This window comes from Canis lupus, chromosome 30 (assembly GCF_048164855.1).
Source record: "Canis lupus baileyi chromosome 30, mCanLup2.hap1, whole genome shotgun sequence".
Classification (NCBI taxonomy): Eukaryota; Metazoa; Chordata; class Mammalia; order Carnivora; family Canidae; genus Canis; species Canis lupus.
In genome coordinates this window covers 9,944,356-9,966,726 of record NC_132867.1, presented here as the reverse complement: position 1 = coordinate 9,966,726, position 22,371 = coordinate 9,944,356, and the positions used below count along the sequence as shown (strand labels likewise).

Genomic DNA, 22,371 nt, shown 5'->3' with positions numbered 1-22,371 from the left:
TCTTACTTTAGTTCAAAGGCTTTCTGAACAAGTGGATTGTGAACATGACAGTACTGAAAGTGATGCATTCACTCTGCATTTGAATGTCTATCTATATGTGATAAAACTAAAGAAGATGAAGTCAAATCAGGGGGGAAACGAAACAACTTTCTTTGAAACAAAAATGGCACTTCTCAATAAAAGTTCTCAATAAAAGGATTTGCATTCTCTACCCCCCAAAAAAGTTATTTAAAAGGATTTTCTTAAAGTTATTAGATAAAACACTTGATTACCTGAGGATGAAGAAAATATCTGGAGTTAGTTGTTCGGTGTAACTTTCTCTGTACCACTGCCTACACTTAGGATGGGGTTACAAAGAGCTTTCTGAAAAGCCACAACATTTTCACAAAAGCCAACTTGAAACTCAGGGATGGGGACATTTTAATGCAGTTTCTTTTTTAAATTTACATTTAAAAAACTATTAAATGATATTGTCATTTTCAAAATTATGATGGATTTTTTTTCATTTTGTTTGGATACCTGATTCTTAAAATTTCATTCTGCTTTGTCTGCCAGTATTTTAAACCTGCCAGAGATGTGCTTAAGGCTTAGATTTTAATTTTTGCCCTAGTTGGTATTGTAAAATGTTTATATATTTTATATTTAAATTAGTGAAATGTTGTTTCTTCTTTTTCCAGAATTCTAAACAGTCTTTAATAAAAAACAGTATCAATGCCATTATTTTGGCATTATATGAAATTAATACTCTAGTAGTCTTTCCTTATTTATGGGGGATATTCTCCAAAAACCCCTGAAATCACAGATAGTCTCAAACCCTATATATACTATACATACTATTCTTATACATACATTCAAATCTATAATGAAGTTTAATTCATAAATTAGGTATAGTAACAGATTAACAAAAATAACAAATAATAAATAGAATTATAATAATATGCCATAATAAAACAATGTAAAAGTGTTCTCTCTCTCAATAAATCTCATTGTAGTGTATCTACTCTTTTTCTTCTTGTGATGGTGTGAGATGATAAAATGTCTACACTACAGATGAAGTGAAGTGAATGACTTAAGCAATGTGACATAGCTTAGGCTACTACTGATTCTCTAACCACAGGTCAGAAAGAGGATCATCTGCATCTGGATCCAAGTTAACTGGGTGGTAAACTGAAACTGCAGAAAGCAGAACCTAAGGGGGACCATTGTTATCAGTACTTCTTCCCTAGTAGATATAGTACCCCACATGCTTGCCTGGCCACACCTCTTTATAGCAATTCCTGATGAGTCACATGATGAAGTCTGTGACTACTCCGTTTCCGGTGACTGCATTTGGAAATAGCATTACTTCCAGCATAACCAAGTAGTTACTAGAAATCTGATCAAAATATATCCCTATCCTCATTTTCTTCTCCTTTGAATGGCTTTAGCAGTTTATCTACATGCAATGAACATATATTAGTGAGGTTATCCTATGTGTACAGCAGATATTTTTTATGTTATATTTATTTTTAGCCATCTATTAAACATTCTTAAGTAACCTGTGTTTACAAAGGGGAGCAAGACATAACCACATATTTAGTTATAAATACAGAAGAAGGTAAACCATAAAGCCATTCAGTCATCAACACCCGGTCTTTCTTACCGAAGGATTCATGATATGTTAAAGTGATGACAACCACATTTTTTCATTCAACTTTCTAATCAACAAATGACCATTAAAATTTGTTTCCTTAGATCCCACTTTTTTCATTTATTTGAAGTTTAATATTTCCAAATGACTTCAATCTCACTCTGGTATGTTAGTTCTATTCCTATCTGACTTTCTGATTTCATTGCCAGGCTTCCTTGTGCCTTTGTATTCTACATTTGTCTAACTGAAGTTGCTCATAAGTTCCACCACCAATCTCCTAATCCAGTTTCCTACATATTTATATGACATTTTCTACTTATCCCTGTCATAGTATCTAGGGCATGTACTAGTAAAAAGATACTTGTCTGCTTACTTGTCTCTATTCCCTTTTGGATTTTGAGACCTGGAGGGCAAGAACTGTTTTTCACCTCAGAATATCTGCCACTTAGTGATACTTGGTACATAGTAGATACATTTACATGTCTGAAGCATGAAGGAATTTTATAAATTGTGTTAGAACGCTTTCTAGAATGTGTTATGCATATGTTAGATTTATAGTTTAAATCGATATATAACTCAAATTTTTAAAATTGCATTTGAGTCAATCTGCCTTCTTTTTCTCTCTGTTTCTGTGTATATAGAAATTCTCTGTACAGGTATGCCAGAAAAACCTATTAAATTTTATCTAATGCCTACACAGATTAACACATGAATACCACATAGCAGATACATAATAAATGCTAACTGATCAAATATATATCCTAGAAATCATCTAGAAATGGAAACTAGCTGAGGTAACCCTCGGACTTCATTGGACATGAAAGCTAAGTAAGGGGTTTTGGCAGCAACATTCAGTAAATGTCACTATGAATTAAAAACAAAAGAAGTGATATTCACTCTTAGTGAGGCTCACTATAGAAATGGTTTAATTTACCACATATATCAACTTGGAAAGTGTCCTTTGATTTCTAACAAAGGATTATTACATTTACTCATGTTTTAAAAATGAAATGAATTAAGGGATTCCTGGGTGGCTCAGCGGTTTAGCGCCTGCCTTCGGCTCAGGGCGTGATCCTGAGGTCCTGGGATCGAGTCCCAGATTGGGCTCTCTGCATGGAGCCTGCATCTCCCTCAAATCTGTGTCTGTGTCTCTGCCTCTCTCTCTCTCTCTCTCTCTCTCTCCTTCTGTGTCTCTCATGAATAAATAAATAAAATGTTTAAAAAAAATGAAATGAATTAAACATTTTAAGAAACTTTTACATTAAACAATATACCATTAGGCAAGATTCTAAAGAAATTCTATTAGATGGAATTGGAACATCAACACTCAGGACCTATTTATTTAATGGAATAATTAATAATATTAAAAATAGCTAATAGTAAATTTAATTTTAAATTCAACTTAATTTAAATAAAAGTTAACTATGAGCTATGTGCTTGGCAGTATTCTGAGTCTTGTAACCATATTAACTCATTTCACCCTCAAAATAGTCCTCTGTGGCAGGCAGTACTCCATTTTATCACTGGGCAAACAAAGGCCCAGGATGGCAATGTATCCTACCCAAGTCACGTAGCTAGAAGTCTTGGAGTCCCACTTCGTTTTCTTAACCACTCTGCTCTATCTTTTCCTAAAAAATCTTCATTAGTTAGACTTTGGTAGCTAATCTACATATTGATATAAGAATTTTTTAAAAAATTTTCTCAAATTGGACATAAGAAAAAGACAACCAACCAGCTGCTGTATTTTGTAGCTGTACAACATATCACGTGTCCCTTTACCCTTACAAATTGCAGTATTGGCAAAATGTGACTTGGGACGTTCACCTAGCAGACCTTAGTACTCCTCTAACTTTTCCACAAGGCTTCTTTTGAACAAAGACATGATGTAAAGAAAAAAAAGCTATAAAGATTAAGTTAGAAGATGCATATGAAAGTGCTTTAGAAAGTATAGAATGCCACATCAATATAAATTTACTTTTATTCATATTTTTTATTTTAACTCTCGTATGATCAATGATATAAAAATATAAAAATAATGTAGCCATCCCTGCTCGCCTCTCCATTATTTGATCTTTCAGATGACTACATGGGAGAAGAATAAGAAATATAAATGTATTTATTCACAGCCAAATAAAATAATCTAGGAAACAAAAAAATCACAGCAAATATTCCTCTGCCTTAGCCAGAGTGAAAGAATTTTTTTGAAACTCAAAATTAGGAATATATAAGACAAAAAACAAGCAAAACAAAACAAATCAGCCAAACTGGTATCATTCTGAGAAAATCAGTATTGATCTTAATGATTTGTTATGAAGAGAACACATATCTAAGTGCCTAATGAATTTATATAAACATGTTTTAATAAAAAAACTATAAAAATGTGTTTTCTTCCCTTAACTCATTCTTCCTCTACTAAAGAAAAATAAAAATAAAGTTCCAGAAAGCTAACAAGTTTAAAAATGCCTGCAACATGAATAAACAACCAGGTTGTTCCTCAGTCTTGAAAATTTCTTAAATTGATCTTTTAAATATTAATTTCTTATATGCCACTTGAAAAAAATTAGTCTGCTTATAACTACAACTGGTGATTGCAGCTAATGAACTACTGCTAAAAATATTACAAGGTAATATTTTATATATATATATATATTTAACTATTTATTGCATATATATACATCTACCTGATAACCTTTTTTAGAAAAATGTGAAAACCTTGTGATGTGCTAGATACTGTGACAGTTGCTACTAGTTCTTGGATATATTATAGTAAATAAGATACAGATGATCCCTATTTTCATTGAGTTTTAAATATGAGTCATATATTTAATAGTTTTTCAAATATAATTTTGTTAAGTGCCATGAAAAGGAAGTATAGAGTAATATAATAATGTGTAACAGGGAAAACTAACATAGCCTGAGGCCTTAGGAAAAGCTTCCCCCAAGAAATGAGATTTGCAGATAAAAGAATTTGGTCAGGTATGGGAGGGAGTGTTTGAATGGAATGTTTCTAAGAAAGGAGAACTGCAAATGTATGGAGCTCATAGTGGAAGGAGTTTGGTACATTCAATGAACTGAAAGAAGGCTTGCTTGGCTGGAGCAGAGTGATCTACAGGAGACCATTCATGTGAGACTTACAGGTCAGCTGGAGGACACTAGTCATTGAAGTCATTAAGCAGGACAGTGTCATGATCAGGAAATGGAGAAAAAAAATATTTAAAGTCATGATAGCTCATAGGGAAATATTAAACTTCATAAAACATCAATAATCAGAAATTATAGAGCTATTTGAGGATTATTGATTTTAAAGTATAGAGAAATGCTAGAAAAAAAAAGAGAAATGCTAGGTTTAGATAAGATAATAAGCAGAAGGAATAAAAAAAAGATGTTATATTGGTGTTAAATATTAGGAGCCATTTGTTTTAAGGATAAAAGATAAACTTCAGAGATCTCTCAGTCCTACGTCAAAGAATAATCTCAAGATTATATTTGATATCACATATATGCTCATTGAATAGACCTTATAGAAAGAGATGGTAGAAATAATGATGTTTATTTATTGCTATCTATCTATTGTTACTATGGGAAGAGTTTCCAAAACGGAACACATGCTCAGCCTGCCTTAGATGGAATATATACAGTTAAGGTGATCATTAATATGCAATCCCTATCAAAATGCCATGGACTTTCTTCAGAGAGTTAGAACAAATTGTTTTAAGATTTGTGTGGAATCAGAAAAGACCCCGAATAGCCAGGGGAATTTTAAAAAAGAAAACCATATCTGGGGGCATCACAATGCCAGATTTCAGGTTGTACTACAAAGCTGTGGTCATCAAGACAGTGTGGTACTGGCACAAAAACAGACACATAGATCAGTGGAACAGAACAGAGAACCCAGAAGTGGACCCTGAACTTTATGGTCAACTAATATTCGATAAAGGAGGAAAGACTATCCACTGGAAGAAGGACAGTCTCTTCAATAAATGGTGCTGGGAAAATTGGTCATCCACATGCAGAAGAATGAAACTAGACCACTCTCTTTCACCATACACAAAGATAAACTCAAAATGGATGAAAGATCTAAATGTGAGACAAGATTCCATCAAAATCCTAGAGAAGAACACAGGCAACACCCTTTTTGAACTCAGTAACTTCTTGCAAGATACATCTACGAAGGCAAAAGAAACAAAAGCAAAAATGAACTATTGGGACTTCATCAAGATAAGAAGCTTTTGCACAGCAAAGGATACAGTCAACAAAACTCAAAGACAACCTACAGAATGGGAGAAGATATTTGCAAATGACATATCAGATAAAGGACTAGTTTCCCAGATCTATAAAGAATTTATTAAACTCAACACCAAAGAAACAAACAATCCAATCATGAAATGGGCAAAAGACATGAACAGAAAACTCACAGAGGAAGACATAGACATGGCCAACATGCACATGAGGAAATGCTCTGCATCACTTGCCATCAGGAAAATACAAATCAAAACCACAATGAGATACCACCTCACACCAGTGAGAATGGGGAAAATTAACAAGGCAGGAAACCACAAATGTTGGAGAGGATGCAGAGAAAAGGGAACCCTCTTACACTGTTGGTGGGAATGTGACCTGGTGCAGCCACTCTGGAAAACTGTGTGGAGGTTCCTCAAAGAGTTAAAAATAGACCTGCCCTACGACCCAGCAATTGCACTGTTGGGGATTTACCCCAAAGATTCAGATGCAATGAAACGCTGGGACACCTGCACCCCAATGTTTCTAGCAGCAATGTCCACAATAGCCAAACTGTGGAAGGAGCCTCGGTGTCCATCGAAAGATGAATGGATAAAGAAGATGTGGTTTATGTATACACTGGAATATTCCTCAGCCATTAGAAAAGACAAATACCCACCATTTGCTTCAACGTGGATGGAACTGGAGGGTATTATGCTGAGTGAAGTAAGTTAATTGGAGAAGGACAAACATTATATGTTCTCATTCATTTGGGGAATATAAATAATAGTGAAAGGGAATAAATATAAGGGAAGAGAGAAGAAATGGGTAGGAAATTTCAGAAAGGGAGACAACATAAAGACTCCTAACTCTGGGAAATGAACTAGGGGTGGTGGAAGGGGAGGAGGGCGGGGGGTGGGGGTGAATGGATGACGGGCACTGAGGGGGGCACTTGACGGGATGAGAACTGGGTGTTATTCTGTATGTTGGTAAATTGAACACCAATAAAAAATAAATTTATTAAAAAAAAGTGATCATTAATAAAAATATTTCACAAAGTTTATGAAGTTACTGAGATTTGTTAATGTCTTAGCTGTCCATGACCCATTTTTACCCTCATAGAATATACACCAAGACTCTTTCTATCTTTCTTATGTTTAATGAGCAAATAGTAAAATAAAACAAACTCTAGTGATTAGATTAGATTAGATTAGATTAGATTAGATTAGATTAGGGGAAATAATTCTTATTATAAATTTATATTGGACCTTTCTTATTTAGAAGTTATCAATATTAATTTAACTCGGCTATTAAATCTGTCAAGTGCTTGCCTACAGGTTCTCTTACATGCTACATATAGGCCAGAAATGTTCTTCAACAAAAAGGACAGTCTCAGGAAAAGGACTTTATTAACTCCTTCCAACTACTGACACTCTCCCCCCACCACCGAGATGACTGCCTACAAACTTCCAGGCAAAGCAGTAAATTGAGTCAAGATTACTAGAATTTCTTTTTTTTAAAGGATCTTTTTTTTCTTTTCAATTATTTTTTTTAAGTAGGCTCCATGCCCAGTGTGGGGTTCACACTCAATAACCCTGAGGTCAAGAGTCATGTGCTCTACTCACTGAGCCAGCCAGACATCCCAAGATTACTAGAATTCTTGAATGCAGTGGGTTTTGGGAATTAACGATGTAGGACTGACTGCATAAACTCAGCGGCTTTATTTTAGTTCTCTGTTTAGAAAACTGTTTTAGTTTCCACACATACAAGGGAGACCTTTCAGTTTCTTTCTTTCTTTTTATTTTATTTTATTTTTTATTGGTGTTCAATTTACCAACATACAGAATAACCCCCAGTGCCCGTCACCCATTCACTCCCACCCCCCGCCCTCCTCCCCTTCCACCACCCCTAGTTCGTTTCCCAGAGTTAGGAGTCTTTACGTTCTGTCTCCCTTTCTGATATTTCCCACACATTTCTTCTCCCTTCCCTTATATTCCCTTTCACTATTATTTATATTCCCCAAATGAATGAGACCATATAATGTTTGTCCTCCTCCGATTGACTTACTTCACTCAGCATAATACCCTCCAGTTCCATCCACGTTGAAGCAAATGGTGGGTATTTGTCATTTCTAATAGCTGAGTAATATTCCATTGTATACATAAACCACATCTTCTTTATCCATTCATCTTTCGTTGGACACCGAGGCTCCTTCCACAGTTTGGCTATAGTGGCCATTGCTGCTAGAAACATCGGGGTGCAGGTGTCCCGGCGTTTCATTGCATCTGAATCTTTGGGGTAAATCCCCAGCAGTGCAATTGCTGGGTGGTAGGGCAGGTCTATTTTTAACTCTTTGAAGAACCTCCACACAGTTTTCCAGAGTGGCTGCACCAGGTCACATTCCCACCAACAGTGTAAGAGGGTTCCCTTTTCTCCGCATCCTCTCCAACATTTGTGGTTTCCTGCCTTGTTAATTTTCCCCATTCTCACTGGTGTGAGGTGGTATCTCATTGTGGTTTTGATTTGTATTTCCCTGATGGCAAGTGATGCAGAGCATTTCCTCATGTGCTTGCTGGCCATGTGTAGGTATTCTTTGGTGAAATTTCTGTTCATGTCTTTTGCCCATTTCATGATTGGATTGTTTGTTTCTTTGGTGTTGAGTTTAATAAGTTCTTTATAGATCTTGGAAACTAGCCCTTTATCTGATATGTCATTTGCAAATATCTTCTCCCATTCTGTAGGTTGTCTTTTAGTTTTGTTAACTGTATCCTTTGCTGTGCAAAAGCTTCTTATCTTGATGAAGTCCCAATAGTTCATTTTTGCTTTTGTTTCTCTTGCCTTTGTGGATGTATCTTGCAAGAAGTTACTGTGGCTGAGTTCTAAAAGGGTGTTGCCTGTATTCTTCTCTAGGATTTTGATGGAACCTTGTCTCACATTTAGAATCTTTCATCCATTTTGAGTTTATCTTTGTGTATGGTGAAAGAGAGTGGTCTAGTCTTTTTAAGCCATCTTAGATTGTAACAACTAAATGAATTGCATTTGTAAATGAAATGAAACATTAAAAAAATCACTCACTAAACTCCCATTTCTCCTTACTTTCCATGGAGACATATTTATACAGGTTCATAGGCCCTATTTTTTATCAGGATATAATTCAATGAATTGATTGTGCAAGTAAGGCCTTACTGGAATGGCTGTATTTGTGAACAATGTTCTTTTTTTTTTTTTTTTTTTTTTTTACATTTTTAAATTTATTTATGATAGTCACACACAGAGAGAGAGGCAGAGACACAGGCAGAGGGAGAAGCAGGCTCCATGCACCGGGAGCCCGACGTGGGATTCGATCCCGGGTCTCCAGGATCGCGCCCTGGGCCAAAGGCAGGCGCCAAACCGCTGCGCCACCCAGGGATCCCTGAACAATGTTCTTTGAGTCAGGGAGGACCAGTTGCTTTTAAGAAAATGAGGCTGATTTTACTTATGGATATAATGCCTGCAAAGTTCACTCAGGGAACTTGGCCTGCAGCCTGGTAAGCACAGTGCAGTCTCCCAAACAGGAAAGTCACTTCTGGACAGCTTAGGGATATTAACAAATTTTGGTGATCCTAGGAGCAGAGGAATACACCCAAAGGTACAGGCCATCCAGGTGAAATCCAGTGTATAGTTTATAGGTTTGGGCTTCCTAAGCTCAAGTAAAAGTCCAATCTGAGGTTCTCTATACAAATTTCCAGATAGAAATGAATTAATTTAAAGCCCTAAGGCTTTTACTATAGAAAAATAAGTCAGCCTCCCATACACATTTCCCAGTCTTTCTATCTCTCTCTAGCCTAAAAACTGGTAAAATCTCCTAAAACTTAAATGCTCAAAAGATCATTGTAGACCAAATAGAACAGAAAATACTATTAGTTAACTGCTATATTTTATCATTCAAGATCCTTTGGACAACAATGACCTTTGAAAATTCATAGTTTTCCTATTTTATATATATATATATCTCCTTTGCTTTATATTTCACATTTATAATATAAATATACTAGTGTACAATTACCTCAAAGACCAATAATCTTAGCTTGACATGTTATGACATGACAATTATGTCTTTCTTATGTTTAATGTGCAAATACTAAAATAATAAAACAACCTCTAGTGATTAGATTCAGAATAATAATTCTAAGTTTTAAAAATAGTTCACTCCACTGGTTGACAAAAGCATTAAATAAAATGCCAGCTTATCAGACTGCTTTTTATCACATATTAGTATAACAGTGATCTTATAGTAATTTAATTTGTTCAGGTCATATATGACTGTGTATTAAAGAAACAGGGCTGTAATTTTCTGTTTTCAAATCTGAACAGCCAATTCAATCTATTTTACATGATTTATGTCACATGGAATCTTAGTTAATGTTCTGAACGTAGATGGGATATGTGTTCAACTCATACTTACCCATGAAATTGAGATAACCTTCTCCACCAAGAGCATGAGTAATGAGTCGAATCATTTTATGAAGTTGTATTCCACGATCAATAACTGGAGTAAATGGGGTCAGAACACTCATGTTGGTATACATTTCAGCATCCATCAACCAAAATGCCAGTGTCTTATCCCCAACAAGTGCCTAGGGAAATAGAAGTCACTGAGATAAGTACAAAGAATAGGTACTAAGCAGTTGTGTTTTATATTAGAATAACATGTAATTAATCACGAGTTGGGAAAGAATGTAGGAGAGGTGTTTGAATTAGTATTAATTTCAGGTATTTTCCAATTGTTGCTTTCTACACCAAAAGTGAAGTGGTAAAATCAGGTGAGCTGGTCAGAGATCAACACCATCTATTTTCAAGATATATTTTTATTTTTAAAGAGCTTGGTGAAAACTCAGGATAAGAGCCACCTGAATATTAGACCTGAGGTGATGTTTCAAGTTTTCTCAAATTGGAATAAATATTTATTATAATGTTGAGAATACTACATAAATTTTAAAATAGTTTGTGTTACTATGATTTTGTTTGTTTTGAAAGAATGGAAGACTTAAAAATGATTTATATGCATATGTATTTATATTTATGTATGTGTATTTATATATAAAACATAGGTACATAAATACAGTAAAATGGACCCTATTTACCCTTTAGCAGAGGGTTGACAGGTTTTTCTTAAAATGTAAAGTTTGCTTTCTCATTGAATTTGGCACCTAATCTAAAATTAGTTTATTTTATATGAAAATATAACAGTTGATAAATAGGATGGGTAATTCAGAAACATCTTGAGTAGCAGAAGAGAGCCTTCTTAAAAATCTTAATTATTAATGGTTAAGAATTGGCTAACTAATGCAAAGTATTTTTCATTGACAAAAAATAATATATAGTGAAACATATAAGAAAGATTAAACCATAATCTCCTTACTCTATTATAATAATTTTAATTTTTAGAAAAATATTTTTTACCTATAAACCTGTTATAATTTCCAAACAATTTTGATTAAAATAACTTTTCTTTAATATACTGTTAGAAGAATGTCTACTTATTCTGTGGGTTTTGTCCTTATTTTAAGGGCCAATAAAGAATTGCCTCAGAATATGGTTCCGGGCATTAGAATTCTCAGAGTTTGATTAGATGGTAATCGTCATCTGTATTACTTGAGTTCAAATTATTTTACTTTATCAAAGTAGACTCTTTGTTCTCTGACTTAGAGGTAAGTATTTTAAATCTAAACATATAAAGTGAATGTGTACAGTTACGGACTAAACTGTGCCTTCTTCAAATTCATGTTGAAGCCATAACCTCCGATATGACTACATTTAGAGAGAGCACCTGTAAAGAGGTAATCAAGATTAAAGAAGGTCATTAAGACTGTGACTTTATTCTAATATGTGTGGAGTCCTGATATGAAGAGGAAGAAATTCTAGGATGAGTGTGCATGGAAAAAAAAGACTACTTGAGAACAGAAAGATGATGGCCATCTGCAAGCCTCTTCAGGAGAAACTAAACCTGCTGGCATCTTAAATCTTAAATCTGATAAAATTATAAATATGTATGTTTATTAAGTGAATAATACAAAAAATATACAGCAGAAATATCGAAATAATTTTGTAATAGGATCATAGGTTAAAGAGATAAACATATTTACACATAAGAATATAATCAAATGATTCAAAACAAGGGAAAAGGACAAACTGTTCAAGAACCAGTACTGTCTAATAATTATTTAGCAAATACATCATGTATACGCTGTCTCCAAACTTCTTTAACAATGAAGCCTATTTCTGAGCTACACTTACATGGTGGTATCTTATGTGCCAGATTGAAGCTGTATTTCATTGGTACGTGTGTCAGTCTGCTAGGGCTGCCATAACAAAATTCCACAGAAAGGGTGTATATAAACACAGAAATTTATTTCTCACAGTTCTGGAGGTTAGAAATCCAGGATCAAGGTGACACTAAAACTCTACCTGTTTACCTTAAATGGTCAATTTCTGCAAAAATAACAGGTTTATTGTTTAAGCTTCCATTTTCTTAATACACATAATGTAAATAATTTTTTTTTACAGATTTTATTTACTTATCTGAGAAAGAGACAGAGAGAGGGAGAGGAAGGAGAGAGTGTGAGCCAGGGAGAGGGGAAAGGGGCAGGGAGAAGAAGAGAGAGAATCTCAAGCAGGCTCCAAGCTGAGCACGGAGCCTGAGATCATGACCTGAGCTGAAACCAAGAGTCAGCTTAGAGTCACCAATAAACATAATACTTACGTTTATTGAACGTAAGGCTGGAAATATAAAGCTAATGGAAACAAATATTCTGCCTAAATGTGATGAAAGCATGAAGGATGAGGCAACTACTTTTCCCTATACAACTAGACAAAATCTTGAGGGAGAATATGACATCTGAAGCAAGGTGGCAGGACTTCATAGAAACTTCCCAGGGGCACTAGGCATTTGCAGGGGTGTGTGGGAAAGTACAGGATTGGAACAAGGTTGGCTTATTCAAGAAAGGTTGGGAATTTTATCAGATTGAAAAATAAAATGCTTGGGGAGTTGAGCAGAGAATGAAGGCAGAAACTTTGGCTTAGGCCAGAATATGAGTAGCCTTGAATGAAAAGATTTAATCAAAGATCTGGGTTGACAAAATGAGCTTTGCTCTTTGGAAAATATCTCAGGCTGCATTAGAAAGGATGAGCCAAAGCTGGACAAACAGAGGTCAGGGCAATTACTTAGTAAGATATTTCAGTGATTATGGGCAAAAATGATGAAAGCTTGTCAAAAAGCATAAAAGAAAACCTTTAGAAGGAACCCTAAAATGGAAATTAAAATTAATCTGGATCAGCACCAATATTCCTCTTGCTACAACAAAGGAAAACACATAAGAGAACACTTGCAACTGTCATTTACCATTTTTTAATTACAGTTTGGCAGAATAAAAATAGTACTTCATTTTGAAGCTGGAATTTATAGATCTGCAAAATAATTTTAAATGTTTTTCAAATATGAAAAGTTTTCACATAAAGGTATAATTCTATTAGCTGTTTTAAACTATAGATACTTGCATTTAGATATGTTTGTGTTAGATATGTTAATAAATACATAAAGAGATACAATTAATTTATACACATATTCATTTACCTGATCATGGCTCTCTGCATAAGCAATGCATTTTTCAAGGTAGCGTCTGTTTGTGAGTGTGTACACAATATTGCCCATATTCCAATCTTCGTCTTTAAACTCTTTAAGTAGCTAAATGCAAGAGAGAAAATAATTTGAATAAACCATTACTGTTCTTACCTTAAATCACTATCTGAGGGCATTCATCATATCAGTTCAAGCTTTTTGACATATAGATACAAGTGCACCCCATGTAGCAAAAATATCTTTGGTTAAACTTTCACTAAAATCACAGCTTTTATACAGACTATTCAATGACAGTGATATGGTGTGTCCGTGCGGGTATGTTTGTTTTGTGCAGATCATCGCACTTTAGGATTTTTTCGACCTTTTTTCCCCCTGTAACAACTGCTACCTCTTGGTTAATGACCACAGTGAAGTGTTATTGTACACGTATCTTTCTGTAACTTTCACAAAAGAGAGATATTCTTGCTACATTTTTAGATTTGAATAAAGAAAATTTTAGCAGGAATAATGTTGTGTTCCATTCTTTAAAAAAAATAATAACTAAACAACAACAATTGTTATTTCAAAGTTTAAAGGCTAATTATCATGAAATAATTACCATCTTAACAGACCAGACATTTCCTTCTCCACTTCAGTTATCACTCAGTCTACAATCTGGCTTCTGCTCTATTTCAGTGCAAGTGACCGTCCCAAGATTGCAGATGACTGCCTCTTAGGTAATAATTTCTCTTCCTTAGGCAAATATTTGCTGTACAGGTTGAGAGTACTGACTCCAACCCTTCCTATGAAAGACTTTTCTTCTTAGTCTACTGGCGTGAAACTCTTGATTGTTTTGTTCTGTTTTCTTACCACTCTAGGCATCCTGCATTTTCTTCTTCTGCCTATCCTATAAAGCTGATGTTCCTGGAAGCTGTTCCTAAAAATAACCTCTCTTTTCTAATTAATACGTTCTTTCTGCATGCATTCATTTCTCTGTCCAAAGTGTCAACTGCCCTCCAATAGGCAGAATTCTAGATGGTCCTCATGATTCCTTCTTCCCCATATTCACATCTCTGTGCAAACAATTCTTTACCTACAGTGGAGGTAATATGATGGATGTCCTTTGAAGAAACCATGAGATAGCAACTGAGTAATGTTTTAAGTTATTAGGTTTGTGGTAATTTGTCGAAGAGCAACTAATGCAAAACTAATGCAGATTTTGATACGAGAAATGGGGTTCAGGCCTTCTTGAATCTTTATTTTCTGACTTTTGCCCTATAGAATTCAGATGTGCTTAGCCATCTCTCATAATTACAGTGTGAATCACTGAGCATGAGATAGCAGACTGTGTTAGGCAGAATAATGGCCACCTATAGATGTTCACATCCTAGTGCCCACAGCCTATGAATGAATATGTTGTCTTCCAAGCAAAAGGACTTTAGAGATGGAATAAACTGTAATACATTGAGATGGAAAGATTATCCTGGATAACCTGGATAGGTCCAAGGTAATTAGAGGTAATTAGATCCCTCTTTGGATCTTTCTCCAAAGGTGGCATAAGTTGTCAAAACAGGAGAAAGGAAGGAAGGAACTTGAATAAAGAACTAAGTCTTAAACATTGGTTGAACAAAAATTAATCCAAAATGGACCATGGATTTAAATATAAAAGTATAAAATGTTTAATAGAAAACATAGGAGAGTCAAAGAATTCTTAGGCTTGACACCAAAAAAGGTCTTTATAAGAAAAAAAGAAAGATAAATTGGACTTTGTCAAATTTAAGAGACAAAGAACTTTTGTTCTGTCAAAGTCTATATGAACAGAATCAAAAGGCAATAGACTGGGAGAAAACATTTGCCAACCACATATCCAACAAAAGAGCTTAATTTAGATTATATAAAGAACTCTCAAAACTCCATAGTAAACAGATGATCCAATTAGAAAATGGTCAAAAGATATGAATAGACATTTCATTAAGGAGGACATATAGAAGGCAAATAAACACCTGAAAAGATAAGCCACTAAGGAAATGCAAATTAAAACCACAGTTAGATATCACTACACACCTATTATAGAAAGACAAAAATAGGTGCAAGGATATACAGAAACTGGATCTCTCCAACATTGTTGATGGGAATGTAAAATGGTATAGTTACTCTGGATAAGTTTGGTAGTTTCTTAAGAAATTAAATTTCCAGCTACTCAAATAAATATTCAACTACTATATGAGCCAATAATTACACTTTTTGGCATTTATCTTAATTAAAATTTATGGCCATACAAAATCTTCACACACTTGTTTATAGCAGCTTTATTTATATATAATAGCCAAAACCTAGAAACAGACCTGATGTCTATAATGGGCAACTGATTAGGCAAACTGTGGTATATCCATACCATGGAATATCATTCAGCAATAAAAAAGAATAAACTACTGATACATGCAACAACCAATATGAATCTCCAGAGAATTTTGCTGAGTGAAAAATGGCAATCCCAAAAGGTTGCATATTATATGATTTCATTTATATCACATTCTTGAAATGAAAAAAAAATTACAGAAATGGAGATCAGATTAGTGGTTGCCAGTTAAAAAGTGACTGGGACAATATGAAAGAACTTTATGGTGATGGAAATATTCTATACTTTAATGGTATCAGTTGTCAGTATCATAGATGTGAGACTATACCATAACTTTACGAGATGTTACCATTGGAAAATGCTGGTAAAGGGTATCAGATCTCACTGTATTACAACTGTTCTTACACTAAATACATGGGAATCTACAACTACCTTAATATAAAAAGCTTAATTAAGAAATTTTATATCATAAAAATACAAAATGCTTAATAAATATTTGGTTAAGTTAATGAATTCAATTAAATACTTAATTTAACATAAAAAGGTGATAAAAGGTAGATAATAAAAATGATCAACTAAATGAAAAGAGATGCTACAAATTCGGCATATTTTAGATAGGCAAGTATTTGTTCAGTAAGTGATTAAATATGATTAAATATGATATTCCAAACTACTGACTTTGAACTAATAGAAGTAGAAAGTGGTAAATAATTTGTTTTTGAACAACAAGAACACGAATAAAATTTAGCATTCAAACCTAACTCAGACCCTATCGGTAGATCACGGTGATTACCATATACATTCTGAGTACAGCTATCATTTGGATTGATACTCTTGTGTGCTTTACTGACATTTGGAGAAACAACAGTTATTTATGGAATTTTCTTTTTAAATGTACAAATTATAAAAGTAGAGGAAATCACTGAGTTTTTAAAAAATATTATTTTAGTTATCTCTTGTCTTATTAACTGAGTTTCCTGCTTTGGTGATAAAAAAGATTTTTAAATAATTACATAAAACAGAAGATGACATCTGTCTTCAGAGAATTCATGATCTAACAAGACATTATGGTCATATCCTAAACATAGGACAATACATTTTTCCATTCGTATGAGGTACTAATTCAGTACCTTAAGGATACAAGGTACTAAAATGTTTTATAAGTTAAATTAATTTTATTTTTTAAACTGTCATCATTGTTCAGAAAATGAAATATTCTTGAATCTGCACAAAAACTGGTAAAGGCTTTTCAGTAGGAGGTGAAAAAAGGAAGATTTGGCTCTTGTGAAGGGAAAAAAGTCTGCATGGAAGATCAGAAATCCTAAAAGATGGTGGGTAAAGACCCTTAAACCAAGGTGAGAGAACTGAAGATCACAGTATTTTTGTGCAAATTCAAGAATATTTCAAGGTGTACATCAACCTAGAATTATTCCCCAGTCACAGCCCACACTGGGATATTTCCTTATACATATTCATACTATGATTATGGACATAGCCACTCAGAAATGTTCTATGTCAAATCTAAGTCTATATAACAACATTGGTCTTTTAGGCAAATATTAAATAAAACAAAATATAATCCAAGGTACTTAAGCGTCATTAAATTTAATAAAATTGCATTAGAAATTATATGCAAAGTATAATGTATTCATTCCTAGGGCTTGACACATGGTAAGAATTTCTATAAGTTAAATAAAGGAGTAGATGAATCCAAATCTGTTGAGGAAAACAAATACTATGAAGCAAGTAGTGGGAATTAAGGAGTAACTTCTACACTGATGATCTGGAGGCAGAAATGGATGCCTTAATGATGTTTAATGTGTTTAAAATAGAGAACTAAAGTTTCATAAAACTTCAATGATAATTGTACAATTCCATGTACACAGCTAACATTACATTAATATTTTTCCCTTGCCTGAATAACTCAAATATGAATACTTTAAACTAGAACCTTTAGAACTTTAAGTACCTTATTAAAGAGGACAAGAATCAACACACTAATGGGAAGATTTAATATTTCAATTAGAATAGTTAATAATATTTATAACCAATGACCACAAATTATAAGATAAATCAAAGACATAATAAACCAACATAATAATAGTATTTGCAGGAAAAATAAATCATATGAAATCTTACCTGGATCCATTTATCTGGAATTGCCATGGCTAATCGATAATCAAAGCCAACCCCTCCCTGGGAAATTGGAGAACAGAGAGCTGGCATTCCTGATACATCCTGAAACAAAATACACCAGCATTATCAGTTCATATCGCTCAGATTCTTGCTAAATATTCCTCTGACGGTAAATTCTAGGCCAATAAATAAAAACAGTAAATGGGAGCATGTATTTTTGGAATGTTTCAGCAGGATAATTGTGATGGTAGTTTCAACTATGACAGTAAAAGGCAAAAGATTTATTCAATCTGAAGAGAAACCAGAGTATAGTATATCTCATTTCCAAGTAAGGACAGCTTCAATCTCATGAGGCGATTTTTTTTTTTCTTTTTCTTAGTATCATAAAGTAGACACAAAAGAGTAAGACGATTACTGCTAAAATAGTTTTTTAGACTTATTTTTGAGCTACTGTCTGAACATTTTCCTATTGCTTTCATCAAACACAAAAATGCACGTGGAATTTATCTGTAACACTTATTCTCTTTGTATATAGTACTGACATGGAGTGTATTTTGTGAGCACCTAGCTTCTGAGGAGATTAAAAGAAGACAGTACATTAAGAATGAAACAATAAGATGGCTTTCACTATAGTCAGCTATACTTGAAGTGGGTCTTAAGGTTATCTGGGGGATCCTCTTCATCTAGAAGATACAGAAACTGAAGCTCACTCAGGTGAAGGGATCTTTAAAGATATGTGTCTCAATGGTAGAGTCAGGACTCAGATGTCAGGCCACTTGACAGAGTGTCTTCTTCCTCTGTCATGCTACCACTAGATTACTGATAATCGAAAAAACACACAAGAGGAAAAAAAAGGTGGTGTAAAACCCCAGATGTAGCAAAAATATATTATACCAGCAACTATGGTGAAATATGAGCCACATATTAGCAACTCTAACTCTATAATATCTCTCAAATAAATCCTTTTCCCTTGCTTCATTTCTATTGCCATTGTCTCATTTAATCTTCATTACCCCTTACTTAGACCATTATGCTTCTAAATGCAATTCCCCATCTCCAATTTCCCTTCACCCAAACTGCAGCCAAATTACCATTTCTTGTTTTTAAAGATTTATTTATTTACTTTAGAGAGAGTATGAGAGCACGAGCTGGGGGGAGGGGTGGTACAGAGAGAGAAGGGGAGAGAGAGAGAGAGACAGAGACAAGCAGACTCCCCACTAAGCATGGAGCCCCACATGGGCTCAATCTCACCACCTTGAGATCATGACCTGAGCCAAAATCAAGAGTGGGACACTTAATCAACAGCCTCCCAGGAGCCCCACAAATTAACAATTTATGAGACCGTGCCCTATCACTGCCCATCAATAACTTCCAATAGCCAAAAATCAAAACATCAAATTCTTTAGCTAAAGATTCAATTCAACAATCATGCTTTAAGCACTGATGATATAATTTCCTATTTGATTATCTGCCTCCTTACTGGCTGTTAGAATGTAAGATCTACAAAGCAAGGGTTTTGTGGTTGTTGCTATTGTTGTTTACTGACATGCCAAGAATTCAGAGTAGTAGAAGAGTACCTGAAATAAAGCAGGAACTCAATAAAAATTTTTGAGTGAGTGAATAAAGGCACTGTCAGGAATTTAAAGGTAAATAAGACATGATATTTTACCTTTGGGATTCATAAACTAGAACCAAAATAAACATATACACATTCATTATCATGAGATGATAATGTAATATAGTTGTTACAATTGTTAACTGAGGTACACAGAAAGCACAATGGAGAGATCTATATCTTTCCACCATAATTTCTACTGCTATATTTCAAGTACTAAATATATCACTCACTTTGAAATATTTACTCTTTCCTGTGCTTGTCACAAGCTCTTCTATGCATGTCACTGCCCAAACTCTTCCTTGTATTATTATCCTTACTTTCTATAAAAGACTGTCACACACTCTGAGCTCTTTGAAACTTGACTCAAATGCTTCTTCATCTGTAACACCATCCCCAAACTCTTCACACAGAAGAGTGTGAAAAAAGGAATATATGACCTCTTTTGACTTCTAAAATAATTTAATTGTTTTCTAATGAAAGAGAGAGACATTTAAATATAGTACATAATGGAATTATTGGTAAGAAAGTGAAATATTTGTCAATAATATCTTATTTCTACATAGCACTTCATAGTTTATAACTGAAAAAAGGACAAAAAAGTGAAAAGGATGAATGCTTAAAAGAAAAAAATGTAAATGAGATTATATCTACCAAATATGTCACATTTTCACTAATATAGTAGGCATTTAGTTTGATTCTTTATAAAAACTAGTTGAATATGTATTAAATATCAGGCTCTCGTGTAATTATAGACAAAACGCCTTCCCAGAAGACTTTTCCTAAGACTGGTGATAGGCTGGTATTAAAGACCAAGATAATTTTTCTCAAAAAACCTTAAGGAGCTTTCTATATTTGTTTTAAAGGTAGTTTTAGGAAATACTTTGATAGCTAAAAACAAAAAAATTAAAAAACTATTTGTGGACACCAAATGGTCTTGACTCTTAATTCTGAATCCTAGAAAGTTACTCTGTTAATGCACATGAGACATTTATAGCTCTCTTTTGAAAGAGAAGAGTTCATGACTTTTCTTTTAAAATCTTAAAAAAAGAAAAAAAAACGGTAAACATAAAGATCACTAAAATAAATATACTTTAAATATAAAAAATTCAATACCTACCAACAGAGCATATAAAAATGATTATGTGTTCCAAATAAAGTTGAAATACTTTTATTTTTTTAATATCTAAGGTTTGCTATGACTATTCCAAAAGGGAAAGAAAATATCAATCACAAAATATTTTTAATTAATATAGCAAAGAAAACCATGGGAAATGGTAGATACATTCCAGAAAAAAAGTCTTCAATTTTAGTAATTGTCATTATAAATAAATTTAAATTTCTACTATAGGACTTTATATAAATTACTTATGTTATACCACATTCCTTTCTTAAAAAAAAAAGTTCATGAGGATCAATTTTCACATTGAAGAGACTCCCACTAGACAGAAAAGTGATGTACTGAAATTGAAGTAGTTTTCAATTTAAGTAGAATAAATTGAAGACACATCTTGTTAAAAAAAAAAAAAAAAGTAAAACCAAGTAATATAAAGTAGGCTAAAGTCTCAAAGTTTCATTGGTAAAAACACTGATAATCAGACAAGGCTCCCTAGATGATGAAAGTATTTGACTTGAAATGAACGGAAAGATCAATGTAACAATTTTAAGTTTCATGTATTAAATAATTGCTTCTTTTTCTCCAGTACCCACTTTTGATTTGTACTGTCATTAATTGTTTGTAGTAAATTTTCATTTATACTGTCTCTGCTTTGAATTGTCATAAATATAATTGACAAAAGTTTTTTTTGATGTTTGACAGATAACAATATAGAAAAGACAAAATAAAAGTTTAAAATACACTCTGACATTAAAAGATTTTCGGTACATAAATTAATTAGTGAGATATAAGATATGACCAAAAAAAAAAAAAAAAAAGATATGACCAAATGTAGGGAAGAACAGAGGGTAGAATAATACAGGTTTATCAAAATGTTATTATAGTTGTGTTTTTTATAATTCTGTATAAGAATTTATTCTAGAAATTTAGGGTCCATTTCTCTGTTCCTAGAGTATATTTAGAAGACAAAATGTAATAACTGCTCTCTATCCAGGGATAAACAAGGAAATCATTCCACCTAGTTGAAGAGTCAGGGTTTTGAGAAAAGATGTATAGAAAAAAGTCTATACAAATAATAAATACCACAGAAGGGAGATTTGTCACTACTACATTTCCATGAACTAAATGCCGACAATGTGCAAATACAACTGAACTATGACTCTTTGAACAATATTCTTGCTATTTTCATATGCCAACCACTACACTTTGTACAGAACAGTTTTAACACACTAAATTCAATTTTAATAATAATTTCTAGTAAGAGGACTCAGAAAACCAGAGGGATTTTAGAACGAAATCTAAATTAGCATAAGCATTTAACAAACTTCTTAATTTATCACATTTATCACCAAGAGGGGAATTGTCAATTATGCATATACTGAATTATATCATTACAGTGTAGCTTTGGGACAGTTAATCATGAAACTTCAGTAATCATGAATAACTAGTGAACATTTGGCAATCCAAGAGCAATAACGTAAACAAGAAAGGTAATCGCATCAGAACAAGAGAGACTTCAGAGAAGCTTGCAGGCAGTGAGCCATGCCATCTCTAATGATTAAACCAGAAAAGGAAAAATAAATAAATAAATAAATAAATAAATAAATAAATAAATAAATAGACACACATTAATATTCAATTCTTTTCTCTGCTGAAGGTCTCACAGTGAAAGGATCTGTCCACTGATTAGGATATTTTA

The 22,371-nt window shown here is 33.5% G+C and overlaps 1 protein-coding gene across 3 annotated transcripts in view; it reads right to left on the bottom strand.

Annotated features, from left to right (window-relative positions):
• The window catches only part of GBE1 (1,4-alpha-glucan branching enzyme 1), a 268,264-nt gene that overhangs the window by 63,165 nt on the left and 182,728 nt on the right, over positions 1 to 22,371 (bottom strand). For all 3 annotated transcript variants that reach the window (XR_012021155.1, XR_012021156.1, XM_072806520.1), the window contains exons 10-12: positions 17,944 to 18,042; positions 13,461 to 13,571; positions 10,293 to 10,464 (exon numbers count right to left, since the gene is read on the bottom strand). Coding sequence is in view for 1 of the 3 variants with exons in the window: in XM_072806520.1 (XP_072662621.1) it covers positions 10,293 to 10,464; positions 13,461 to 13,571; positions 17,944 to 18,042 (382 nt within the window). In the remaining 2 variants the exon portion in view is untranslated. The remainder of the gene's footprint in view (positions 1 to 10,292; positions 10,465 to 13,460; positions 13,572 to 17,943; positions 18,043 to 22,371) is intronic.